Genomic DNA, 13510 nt, shown 5'->3' with positions numbered 1-13510 from the left:
CAACCATGAATATTTTCGTTACCAATCATATAATCAAGTCCTTTTTCAAGATGGATAAATATCTTGATGTGCTATATCATCTTGTCTATAATTAAAATCATCGCAAGATGTTATAGTTTTCGGTGATGCTTGATACAATTCAAGATGTACAACAAGTACGTAACTAATGGTCTTTCATGCCACATCAATGACAATATGTTTTCTATATTCTTCCTTTTTTTTTCTTTACTCTATTTTTGTATTTTCATTATTCATCCACTTCTAGTGGGTTGAAAGTATTTATCCACATCTAGTGGGTTGAAATTATCCATCCACTTCTGGTGGGTTGAAATTATCCATCTACTTCTAATGGTAAAATTATCCATCCACTTCTAATGGTAAAATTATTATCCACTTCTTCCATATACATGATCATAATTATTAAATGATGTGGCATTCACTTCAGGGAATAGATGGATTTATGAAGATAGATTCATGACCATGACCATAATTATTAAATGATGTCGCATTCACTTCAGGGAATGGACAAATTTATAATTTTTTTTATTAGTAACTCGTTTGTCACATTCACTTCAGGGAATGGACATTATGATTTTTCATTAATAGTTATATAATAGCAAATTCACTTTCCAATCAAGTGACAGAATTTAATATATACTATATGATAGTAAAATTTACATTTAAGTTAATTTTCAAGAATGATGACATCGAAGAGATATCAAGTCACTTACCTGATTTATTAAAACCAAANTATAAATCAAAACCGAATCGTTGAAATCCTTTTGAAGCTTGAAGATGATGCGAACAAAATAATTCTAAAACTTGAGAGATCAGAGAATCGTGCTGATAACGTGTTATGAAATAAATCTTAAAAGAACAAATAAAGATAACTTGAAAGAATAATTAAAGAGAAAAAAGAAAATGTTTAGGGGGAGAAAATAGATCTTATTGAATTGTATATTTACAAATGAAGTGAAGAGGTCTATTTATAAGCTAACAACCGCTTCAATCATAGACCTAATCTAATTCTATCTAAGAGTTCAAATCATATTACATTCATTGTATTTTGCCTTTTAGATTAGTTGACTTGTTTTGCATTTATTGAGTTATAATATAATGGACATTCACATATTTATTCATAACAAACATAGCAATTTGACATGTTAGGTATTTTATTATTCTGTTACGTTAAAAATTAAATGAAAATTGTACCAAACATTTTTTTTATTGATATGATACATTAACAATTAAAAACATGCAAACACTTGTCGATATTTGATTGGATATGATACTATATTCAATTTATATTTTAATTTTTTCACCAAACAATTTATCCTTTTTCTTCAATTAATCTCCATGAATAAAATTTATTTTTTAAAAAAATTATATCTTTAATTAAAATATCTTTAAAATCCATCTAAATTGTAAATTAAAATATTATGATAATTTACTTATTGAAATTAAGGTATTTTTTTTAATAATTTATCTATCACGAGTATTTTTTTTGCATAATATTTTGTATTTCTTTTAATAATTCATCTTGCATAATTTTTATTTTTTAAATTTTTTTAATAAATTTAGAAAAGCATTCTTTGAATGTGAACTAATTTTTAAAATTAAAATATTTAATAACTTTATTAGATGAGATTAATGTCGAAGTTTAGCTCTTTAAGTATAGCATTTAATAAAGGAATTTAGGAGCCCAAACTGTGATTACTAAGGTTTGACGCCCACCGTTCGACACTGTCAGTTCCTGCCTTGGTTTTTTGTTTTGTCTCAAAGCAGAAGCAAAACAGCCTAAACTTGCGTGCCAACTCTATCTTCCTCCAGCTGTGGATCTGTCACTTTCTATTTTATCCAAAAACCGAGAGAAAAAACCTCTCCTTTCCATCACCATGGCCCTTCTCTCTAAGTTTCGAGGTTCGTCCTTTCTCGTCGTTTGGTCTTAATTTGGCTGTTAAATAATATGGAACACTGAATTCGTGTTGCCAATTTGACTTAATCAAGCTGTTAGTAGTTGTTTAAGCAAATTCTGGGTTTTTTTTTTTCTCTAAAAAGTTTGGCGCTTTACATATTATATCTGGGTCAATATGTAATTTTCATTTGCTGTTTTTTTACCTATGACATCTGCTAAGTGATCGTGCTTTTATGATTCCTGTGTTGTTTGGTTTGTTGGGTTTGATGTCTGACAGATGAAACTGACAAAAGTGCCAAGAGTTCTTATTTCAACTTACCACCCTTGGATGTTTCGGTTGCATTCCCTCAAGCAACTCCCGCATCTACTTTTCCTCCTCCTGGTAAGAATTTCGATCATTGTTCTCTGTTTTTAGCTCTGGGTGATATTTGTATAGCTTCCATTTATGCATCTGGAACTTGTTGATAATTGTTCTGGATTAGTGTATGATTTGATCGGTTTTGATAATTGTTCTTTTTGTTATTGAATGAGAAATCTTGATAATTTCTGCTTATATATAAATGCGTATTTTGCTCAAATTTACAGCTTCCGACTATTATCAATTTGATGATCTATTGAGTCCTGAGGAGCAGGCGATCCGTAAGAAAGTAAGAGAGTGTATGGAAAAAGAAGTAGCTCCTGTGATGACAGAGGTACTCTATCTTAATGTTGTTCATGAATTTTTCTCACAACATGGATAGATGAATTGGTTTTAAGTAGATGACCGCTAAATGCTGTGATTTTTGGGGTTTAATAGCTTTTTTTTTTACCTATATATATTCACGAAGAAAGTCACTGATTTGTGATTTTTCTCTCAGTATTGGGAGAAAGCGGAGTTTCCATTCCAAATTGTTCCAAAACTTGCTGCTCTTCGTATTGCTGGTGGTACTATCAAGGTACTTCCTACATAGTTTTTCGGTTTTTAACTTATTTCTTTCTTTCTTGATGTGGAAATCAAGTCGGTATGATGTTTTGGTTTACATCTGACTTGCAGGGTTATGGATGCCCTGGTCTTTCCATCACTGGAAGTGCTATATCTACTGCAGAGGTCGCTAGAGTTGATGCAAGCTGCTCAACTTTTATCTTGGTTCATTCATCTCTAGCCATGCTTACTATTGGTGAGATCTATAAACAACTTTTGATTTTCTTTTCCTATGAATTTTTGGCATCATTTTTCTTTTGATTAATTATTCTTTAAAAAAAAGATAAACCATGAATTTGGACCTTTCAATACCTTGTCTGGACCATCAAGAATAGCATTATGCGGATCAGAGGAACAGAAGCAGAAGTATTTACCTTCTTTGGCACAACTCAAAACTATAGCTTGTTGGGTAGGTTTTTCTTTTTAGCATTAGAATCTTCGGAGGTCTTCTTGTATCTTTTTTCAGCTATAATTGAAGGAATTTTGAAATTAGTGATAACTCTAATATTATATTTAGGCTTTGACTGAGCCTGACTATGGAAGTGATGCTAGTGCTCTGAAGACAACGGCAACAAAGGTCCACCCTCAACCTTGTATATTTGCCTTCACTTGTCTTCTTTAAGAATAGCTGATTACAAACACTGCTCAACAGTCTAAATTTTCTGTTGTATCATGTTTGCTGTCATCTCAAACATTCAGGTAAAGGGAGGTTGGATGCTTGAGGGACAAAAGCGATGGATAGGGAACAGTACTTTTGCAGATGTGTTGGTTATTTTTGCCAGGAATACCACAACCAATCAGATAAACGGGTAAGTGAAATAGCGTATAAGACATAGGATTTAGCATTTGTTCTTACACACAAAAGAATCCATCTAAGCCTAAAGATAAACATGCTTGTATGTTCACCAAAACTGAAAAAGTATTAGCATTATCAAACATAGAATGAGAACCGAAGACTAATAATTCCGTTAAGAATTTTTGTTTTAAACCACCATATAGGACCTAATGATCTTGAAGAAGTAGAATTGTTGAAACCTAGGAATAAGTTTTTAAAAATGGTAAGTCATATATTCAGGACCTTCGGTCCGTGTTGAGTTTACTAATCGCTAGGTTGAAAAACAAAGATGGAACTACCACTGGTTGCAAACCTAAAGACCACCATGGGCATGAGCCATAATTGCCCAAGTTTATGGAAATTGTAACCCAAGAGAGAAGCAATGAGATTGCAAATCAAAAGGTGGTTAGATTTCAATGCATGCTCGTTTTCCTTAAAACATGGAATGCTTCTGCTTTCTGTTTCAGATATCTAGTTAAGAAGGATTCCCCTGGATTGACAGCTACAAAAATTGCAAACAAGATTGGGTTGAGAATTGTTCAAAATGGAGATATTCTTTTAAAGAAAGTCTTTGTTCCTGATGAGGACAGGTTACCCGGTGTAAACTCTTTTCAGGATACAAGCAAGGTTCGTTCTAATTACCTCCCTCAAATAATGATATCTCATCTCAATCTTTCTTCTTGCTATTTGGTTGTTTATATCCGGTCACTCTATAGAATTTCACCATTCATTTTACAGTGACAACTCTTAGTAGATCCTGCTGTATCTTATGCATTTATTTTAATCAATTATGAATTGCCACCACGGAAAAGCAGGTACTGGCTGTTTCGCGAGTAATGGTTGCATGGCAGCCTATTGGCATATCGATGGGTGTCTATGACATGTGTCAGAGGTATTGCAATGGGTGCTGTTCTCCAATTTGAGTGATGACATTTCAAGCTTTCAAGATGACCTGCTCTGCATTTGCTATGATGTAGGTATCTGAAGGAGAGGAAACAGTTCGGAGCACCATTGGCAGCCTTCCAAATTAACCAGCAGAAACTTGCTCTCATGCTAGGTAATGTTCAAGCAATGACCCTAGTTGGTTGGCGCCTTTGCAAATTGTATGAGGGGGGTAAAATGACTCCCGGTCAAGCCAGCTTGGGAAAGGTATACAAACATTCTCGAGACATAGAAGCCCGTGATTTCATAACAAGGTTTTATTTTTGAACTTCTTAGCCATAACAAACTTTTATGATCTTCAGTCATGGATTACCTTGAAGGCAAGAGAAACAGTCTCTCTCGGGCGGGAGTTACTCGGCGGCAACGGAATCTTGGCTGATTTTCTTGTTGCAAAGGTTTTCCATTCTCTGCTTTCAACACAAAAATCACTTTCTCACTTCTTCCTGCTAAATAGTAACATATTGGATTAGCTCTAGGTTAGACCAGAATGCAACTTGGGAACATAATCCAAACCAGAGAACCCAATAGTCTATGCTTTCAGTGAGTTATGGAGTATTAACACAATCTGCCTTTGTTTTTGAAGAAAGAAGTTGTTCTACAAACATCTTGAGTTTTCTTTCTTTTGTCACCATGCAGGCATTCTGTGATTTGGAGCCCATTTATACATATGAAGGCACTTATGACATCAACAGCTTGGTCACTGGTAGGGAAATTACTGGTTTTGCCAGTTTTAAGCCAGCCGCACTGAGCCAGCGCAGCCGCCTTTGATCGTGTAAACCTCCTTCCTGGACTCTGTATAAGGTCTAAAACAAAGTCGATAAACTTCTCACAGAAAGTTAAATAAGTTCAGTGCCTTTGCACAATTGTAATAATAAAAGAAATAGTGCAAATATTTCTGCCATTGCTTGCTTAATGCTCACGTAAATCAGCCTTTTTATTCTTTTGTGCTCTTTTTGTCGTAACTTATGTTATCTTAGTCTCCATTAAAATACAAAAAAGACCGCACCATAATTAATTACTTGGGCACGTAAATAAGCAAACAACGACGAAGGCGAGATTAAGGGTAGATGTCAGGTCATCAACCGGCCGGACAATCGACGAACTTAGCTCCGGCGGAGACTTTCCTGGACCCTGATCCGTTGCCCTTTAAGACTTTCGAGTTGTCAAAAATCCCCTAAACAAATACAAAGATATTACTGCCAGCTATCTGTACCGTATAGTCTTACCTACCTATATGACACACTGTCCGGGGTTCACTGGTTCGTTCCTTTCTCTCGCCATCTTTTTGCAACCCCCAGTTCCTCAGCTTGACCAACAGCTGCGTCGCGGCTGTCAGGAAATTCACATTCTGTACCGGGTTCAATATCTCCACCACCCTCATGGCCGTGGTCATCCTCAACAAATCAGCGGCCGCCACCACTTCCTCCACTGCCTTCCTCAAGGAGGCCAGTGCTGCTTGCTCCCCTGCAATCTCCGCATTCATCAGTCGTGCTCGTTTCCTGGCTATCTCAAGCAAAGGCGGAGCCGCAATGCTCTCTTGAACCCTCGCCAACTCGTCATTAAGCACCCTCTCTTCAACCCTTGTCTCCGCCATCAGCCTCTTTATCCTTTCGCTTTGCTCTTGAGACAGGTCTTGCACGGAATTGGAAACAAGCTTCAACGCAAACCCGGGCTTGAAACCAGCTATCCAAAGCGAGGCACGCTCGAAGGAAGAGAGCCATGTTGGAGAGAAAACAAGGAAAATGTTGCGGTGGGCTACGCGAGATTTTTCTTCATAGTACTGTTGGTGGTGGGAGAGTACTCGGGTAATAAGGTCCTTGAGATCATCTTCCCGGGCTTCATGGCTACGCTGTTGAACAGAGAGAAGCTCGTCGAGGTATTGCTCTTGGCGTTCGAGCCAAACCTGGAAGAATGCATCGAAGGAGCCAGCATTGTGGTTCGTGCTGGTGCTGCTTCCTCCCGGAGTCATACCAGGGCAAGCAAGCAACAAAAAGGGAAAGAAATATTAACAGACGAGAAGATCAGAAGAGTGATGGGTGTGAAAAAGAGTAAAGCAAACTGTGCTTTTTATAGCAGGGGGATTCTGCAAGGTGGTTGTAGGACTGAAGTTGATCAGAGTTTTTCTTGCTTGGTGGGAAAGTAATTTTTTCCTTGAGCCTGGAAATGCTTCAGGGTTTCAAGAGAGAGAGAGAGAGAGAGAGATCTGAGGTGCTTCAAGCAGAAGTTCATGGGAGACGTGTGCATATATGGCGTGAGATAGACAGAAATAGAGGGGCAGGCACTGCCTTGAAGTTTGCAAGAGAAGGGGAGTAGGGGGGGATGAATAGCTGTAATCTTTGGTGTAAAAAGGCCACCGACCCAACAGACAAAATGAGAGGGCGAAAGGGGAGGCACAGGCGAGATTGATGAGTGTTTGGTCGAGACAACGTGCATGCGGTGAGTTTTGTCGTCAAGCGAGTATGTTCTAGGCAGCACGTTTTGCACATGCGGGAATTAGAATTCAAGGAAAGTGCTGCTTCACAGCCATGGCGGGGAAAGCCAAGGATTATTTTTTTGTTTTTGATGGGTAAGTGGGTGGGTTTGGCTGATGCTGCCTTCCAGTTGTTTTAACAAGAATAAGCCACGTTTCTTGAAGCTGCAAAGTGGAGGAACATGATGAAGCCAAGTAAGACGTAGATGCCAACCCATTACTCTCATATGAAAAAAACCAAGGCAGGAGTTTGCTCGGGTTAGCTTTGATGGTAATCCAAGTCATCCTTGATAGTATGATATGATCTTAAGTTGCTAAATGCATACTAAATTTCGAGACCTTTTCTACATTTTTAATTTTAATTTTAAAACCAAACCCGAAAATGATAATATAAATCCATAAAAACATAATTATACAATCCAAGTAAAAAATGAAATTGCATTCACTAGTAGAGAATGTATAAAAAATTTGCGTGTGTTTAAGAGTATGTCTAACATAGTAAAAAAGCTTCAAAACTACCTGAGAATTTTTCATTTTGTACACGTTTTGTGCTGAAACCACAATCTGGAGAAGTGGAGAGTAGTTTACAAGAGGCCACACAAGCGAGGCCTAGAACAAAACTGCCTTCCATTAGCTTTCACCAGAGCCATGACCCCAGCAGCCACTCCAGCCCACACGACAGAAGATACATATTGCTGTGCGTTTCGACCCGCTGCAGATGTTAAAAAGAAAAGTGGTTCGACAGTTGTTAGTAAACAGTACAACAATGTTAGTACCTGGTTCTCAATATCATGATTCGAGAAAAGAAATCTCACATCAATTAAATTACAAGTATTTCGAGATAATTTTAAGTTGGATAATATCAGATTGTAGATTGAATGTTCGTCTATAAATTCGACAAAATGATACCTTGCTGAATCGTGAAGGTTGTCACTGTCAAACCTCCTATCAGCAAAGCGGATGCCACCGGAAGATACTGCAAATTTTCAATCAAAGACGCATATTAGGTAAAAAGAATCATCCAAGAAGTAATCTAGTAACAAAGATTTTCTGACATAAATATTTAACTAAATATCAATGGGAAATGATTACACATACAGAGAAAGATTCAAAACTATTAAGCTGGAATGGTGAAGGATTATTTCTGCTGACGGTATAGCGACCACTAACAAGATCCAATGCATCCTGAGAAAACATGTTTATATAAATATTTTCAACAATTTATTGTGTGTAGTTGGGTCTATTTCATTTCATTGATTGGCAAAAAAAAGTTCAGACTGAAGAGGCAGCATGCCTGCCGAATTCCATCGTGAAAATTGTTCAAATAGTATCTTGATAATGCACTCATCCCATCTTTGAGAAGTCCAGCTACTGTTTGTTTGCCATATCTGCAGCATTATTGGCATCCGAAAACAATCATAAATGAGATACGAATGGATACTGATTCTTTGCAAACATCGACCTAAAATTCCACGTACCTAACAAGGTCCCCTTTTAGCGCATGAGTCCCAGCATATTCGAGACTTATCTCATCACCTTGCTCAGCCCACACTAACAAAAGCATTCAGGATGAATATAAAGGCATTATGAACTCCTATATTACGATGTAAAATTAGCAAAACTGTATGCAAAATACATACATGTTCTGAACTTTCCGTAGTCCTCTGCAAACATAGAAATGCACTCAGTAGAAGTAAATACCCCGATCCTTTGCAATTGGATATTTAAAGACTTCTGAGCAAGGTAACTCTGTTCAACAGAATAAATAAACAAAAAATGAAAAACAGAGTTTAAAAGGTCCAGACGTTTGAAATATTATAGAAATTACAGCATATAAAGATTAGTTGCTCAGCATGGATATTTTATACTGAAAGCATTATATGTGATAACAAAGAACAACGCAAGTAGATTGTCCACAAACCTGGGTCACATTTGTTCGATCAAGGCAATCAATACAGTTAGATCTAATAATGCCTTTCTGCTCCTCCAGGATGTTACCATCTGTGTCTATGAGAAAGTATCTGCTCAGCTGGAATAGTGATGGTTAACATTTTGGATAGCTAGCACCAGTATCATGGCATACATTCAATACATTATATATATAACATTTCAATTGTTCTTCGTACCCTTGCTTTTCAAATTCCTGAGAGATTTGATCATATAGTATGTGAAGGTTATCAAAATTTGAGTTCCCACAAACATGATGAAAGTCAAATGATACGTATCTGCAAGAAAGACATGCAAAAGATTAATCTGTACCAATCAAAGTTCTCGTATAGGCCCATCAGATCTTAACTTAGTAAACACGTGTATCACTTTCCATGGAATGCTATTGACATCAAGGAGACAGAGAGAAGTTGCCCAAAAAGAGGGCCAAGGCGGGCTTTTCCAAGTTATGTACTATCATGGAATAATAAAACCTATGAACTAGTATCAAAAGTGTGTCAAGTGAAAGAATCTTCACAATCAAAAATCGGCAAATAGATACTCAAAGAATCAATGGTTATTCATGGAAAATTATGCTAAGCAAATAGCAAAGCAGACAGTCAACAATTATCTAGAAATAGCAACAAGCCAACTATTAGAAAATCAGTCACAAACTAATATATTGTAATATATAGGAATGCAGAATGTCACCTCACATTTGGAAGCTTTTGCATCTCAGCTGAATATGCAGCACTTAGTTGACCTTCGTCACCATGCTACAATATCAAAATAAATGAAAGTTGAAATATTTGCTAGTTAGGAATATAATGAAATATTTGAGCTTTGCATAAAAGAGTCAAAACTTGTATAAAGTCAGTAAATACTATTAAACATTGCAGCTTCCTATGCATTTAAATATTTCCTATGCCTGGCAAAATAAGTAATGATTACTTTTTCTATGGAATGCGGATTAGTTTGCAATTCTATCCAGCAGGTCTTAACAACAATTTTCCAAGCAAGATATGTAAAACCATTTTATGTCACATGCTATTTTATGACAATAATGAGGAGGGAGAATGAACACATACTTTATCTGTCAGATCCAGTGCTATAGTTTCTCCATATCTTTGAAAAAGATCATGGAAATGGCGCTCCACAACTTGTGGCTGGGGGAAGAGTTGAAAGTGCACAAATGCACAAATGCTAAATCGTAAGCACCATTATTCAGTGAAAATGATTAAAAAAAGAAAATTGCTGCATTTTCAAGAGAAAATCTACCGTCTGCTCATGATTAATAACTCTAAGTTGGGGTTTATAGCTTAAATCAACAATTTGCTCCCAAAGCAGTGGAATAGATCCTCGTATCTGAGATAAAAAAAGAAAATAACTTTACAAATTGAAAGAAAGTTACTTCTTCTCCATTTGTTAGAAAAATAAACTTAATGAAAATATGAAGTGAAATAGGGATGTATTTGATTATTAACAAAAACCAAATGGTGCTAAATATTGGTGGAAGCACAAGAAGTATGAACCAGGAAGTTTAACAGAACATCCAAAAAAGTCAAATTGTATCACTTCTTCCTTCTTTACCAAATAAAATAACCACGAAGTTTGGATAGAGAAAGAGATTCCAAAACACTTTATAATGGAAAAATGAGACCTTGGATAATAGTAACTGATCGGCTTTTCTGAAGTCATATAAGACAACACATACCTGCAATAATGAACACCTGAAACCTTCAAGCTCCAACAACTGTTCAGTTTCAATAAAGTTAGCAGTGTCTCCTTCAAGGTTAGCTCCCCTTCTCCACATACGTGTTCCTGCATTACCATATTACCATATTTTAGAGCGGTTCAGACATAGCAGCATTAATAATTAAAAGGATGACTCATTCAAAAACATTTTACCTAAACGTCTTGTACACCTCCTTGAAAGTAACGTAAATGTGGCAGGTGAATTCTTCAACTTTAGCTGAGCAACTTGGAAACTTAAACCTAAGTTAAGTAGAAACAAGAAATATAGATTTTCAAAGATAGTATAAAAAAAAATGTACAAGAAAGTTTTCATGAATATACATGAGAAGTACACACAGTCATCTGCTCATACATATACATGCACATGCCACACACATGCAGATCAGTTCAAAAGCACGAGGAAACAGAAGTTTAAGGATATTTCCTTGTAGGAGAGGAATAATGAACCCATCAAGCTGCCATAGCAAAAGTAATTGTGTCAAAAAGGTGGAAAAAAGAAAGAAACATGCGATTTCATGATCCTATTTGACGAGTTCAAATCATTTAACATTTTAGAGTGTTTTCTTCTTAGGACAAATGTAGAAGTCACTTGGTATGGGTAACAAAGAAATACTGACAATATAAGAAGCTTATAGTGTTATAATATATGTGGGGAAAATTTATAACCTTATACTCAATAAGTTCCTCCAAAAGATGTTTATTCCAAACAAATCGAGGATCAGCCTGAAATTCACAGAAAATTGAAGTTAGAAATCGATTGCAAGTACTGACTAGGTATAGATAGTACTACAATATTTACATACAAAGTAATATTACATGCAACCAAAACGCAGCCTCTCCCATGAGCATAGCAATCATTTTTCAGAAAGGGAACTCATTTGGAATCACAAAATAACAATGGGTGAGCGAAGAGTCATGCTTTAAATAAAATGACTCCCTCTTTTTCTTCTTCCTGAACTAGTTCAGAAAAGAGAAAAATGTATAAAAATGAAATTAAGGTAGTTTGAGTGTTTGACTTCAACTACAAAGGATCTCCAGAAACTAGCAGCTACAAAGAGTAAGCACATGAACAATATTCACCTCTTAAAACTACAAGTTCTCACTTGTAACATTAACAAACCAAAAACCAATATTGACATCCAAAAGATTTGTAAAACACCAGAAGTGGATTTCTTCAATAAAAAAAGCTTAACAAGCTTTCAATGATGATCGAAGTATGATAACTAACCTGCTTCCATATTGATTTGCTCATCCACCCTTCCATTAACTTGCATCTTCTTTGCAAGCTGGTACATGATCAAATGCATCTTATAAACTTATTACTTCAAAAACTCAGTGACTATAACTCAAAAGCACACCGCAAGGCAAAAGAATTTACTTCAATGTTATATCTGTTTCATATGAATAGTACAATCCAGGAGTTGCTTCCACTGTTTTTAACAGAGTCATGAAGTAAGCCTCATCTCTTTTCTGCTCAAAATAAAGAATCACTTAGTTTTATAAAAAAGGTTCAAATATTAACCATCAAAATAGACGTCTAGATAAACATTTTAAAGACCGGAGTAGAACCTTACTTCTTGAGAATTTGAATACCTCAAGGCCTCATTGCAAGCCAGGAATTTCATAGATTCAACTCGGTAAACAGGGTAACCTAGAAAACTTCCAACTTCCTTTCTTGAAGTTATAACAAGTACATATATTCCTGTATAAGTGCAAGAAGAATTCATGAGAAGTTGAGAACTGACTGTAGGTTCATAGATACTAACACATAAAGGTAAAATGTTTTTACACAATTGAAAATTTCACTTAATTAGGATAATTATGTACCTGCAAGCAATCTAATTGTTCCAGCCACGCCGTAAATCGTAGAGATTTTGGACGGCCTTCCAGAAGAAGATTCATCTGCAAAAATTATAAAGTACATTAAGCTCTCCAAATCAGGGAAACCAAAAATAAATGGTAAAAAATTAAATTATCTATATTCTGATTCAGAAAATACCTAATCATTCATTTCATTTACAAAAAATTAACTCCAAAGACTTCATTTCCAAATGCTAATCTTTACGTTACTAGTAATACCATAAAAACAAACAACAAAATCCATAATTCAAAAATGGCGCCGATCAGGATTCTTAAAGTACAAGCCGTTCCATAATTAAAATCTCAGCAAAACGAAGATATAAAAAAAATAACAGGATCAAAAACTTGCCAGATAGTGGCTCGATGTTTCCTTCACGACGGCAAATCGAGAAGCCTTGATCGGGAGATTCGACGGATTTGATCACGAACTTATCTTGATATTCCAGCAATTCCAGTCGATCGTAGAGCTTGAAATTACCTGAAGAAGATCCGATTTCCATCTTCAACGAGTATTTTGATTAGTTATTGTTTGTTTTTTCTATGGAAAGGAAAAAAAAATCATCAATTTTTCGATGATGGATTAAGGATGATGATGAAGAAAGGAATAAAGGTCAAAGGTCATAACGACCGGTAGTTAATTTTTTGACTTTCGATACGGCGTAGTTTTCAAAAAATGACGTTTGTAACCCTAATTGATTAGTATAATTTTCTGATTACTATGCTAATGGATAATGATTCCCTAATAAATTTCATGTTGTTAATGTCTGGTAAGATCTTTGTCTTTACATGGGGGCAATGACAAGGTAGCCCCAGGCCCCAGCTAAGGTAAAGTTGTAGTATAACATA

General features: G+C 35.8%; 3 protein-coding genes across 4 annotated transcripts; 1 reads left to right on the top strand and 2 right to left on the bottom strand.

Moving 5' to 3' along the window:
• Positions 1720–5593, top strand: LOC18597524 (acyl-coenzyme A oxidase 4, peroxisomal). 2 transcript variants are annotated; one of them, XR_001928183.1, is made up of 13 exons: positions 1720–1920; positions 2193–2297; positions 2501–2607; positions 2773–2850; positions 2949–3072; positions 3212–3285; positions 3394–3453; positions 3576–3685; positions 4179–4338; positions 4527–4603; positions 4689–4860; positions 4956–5193; positions 5290–5593. XR_001928183.1 is itself a non-coding variant. In XM_018121886.1 (13 exons), the coding sequence occupies exons 1-13, from the start codon at positions 1896–1898 to the stop codon at positions 5419–5421; spliced, it is 1317 nt and encodes a 438-aa protein (XP_017977375.1). In that variant the 5' UTR covers positions 1723–1895; the 3' UTR covers positions 5422–5593. The 2 variants fall into 2 exon arrangements, 1 of the variants encoding a protein (XP_017977375.1); XM_018121886.1 differs by having other exon boundaries at positions 1723–1920; positions 4956–5048.
• Positions 5637–7409, bottom strand: LOC18597523 (transcription factor HBP-1b(c38)). Its single transcript, XM_007026604.2, has one exon. It carries the CDS (start codon positions 6620–6622, stop codon positions 5876–5878), a length of 747 nt encoding a protein of 248 aa, XP_007026666.2. The 5' UTR covers positions 6623–7409; the 3' UTR covers positions 5637–5875.
• LOC18597522 (phosphoinositide phosphatase SAC8) lies at positions 7548–13249 on the bottom strand. The gene is made up of 20 exons (XM_007026602.2): positions 13014–13249; positions 12632–12706; positions 12379–12506; positions 12183–12274; positions 12033–12090; positions 11471–11527; positions 11226–11259; positions 10958–11038; positions 10764–10870; positions 10328–10414; positions 10138–10215; positions 9761–9825; positions 9250–9348; positions 9045–9144; positions 8764–8872; positions 8602–8674; positions 8418–8511; positions 8222–8308; positions 8033–8099; positions 7548–7835 (listed from the first exon to the last, which is right to left on the bottom strand). The coding sequence occupies exons 1-20, from the start codon at positions 13162–13164 to the stop codon at positions 7708–7710; spliced, it is 1770 nt and encodes a 589-aa protein (XP_007026664.2). The 5' UTR covers positions 13165–13249; the 3' UTR covers positions 7548–7707.

This window comes from Theobroma cacao, chromosome 5, assembly GCF_000208745.1.
Source record: "Theobroma cacao cultivar B97-61/B2 chromosome 5, Criollo_cocoa_genome_V2, whole genome shotgun sequence".
Classification (NCBI taxonomy): Eukaryota; Viridiplantae; Streptophyta; class Magnoliopsida; order Malvales; family Malvaceae; genus Theobroma; species Theobroma cacao.
The sequence above is the reverse complement of the archived record's forward strand: the minus strand, read 5'-3'. Positions and strand labels throughout refer to the sequence as shown.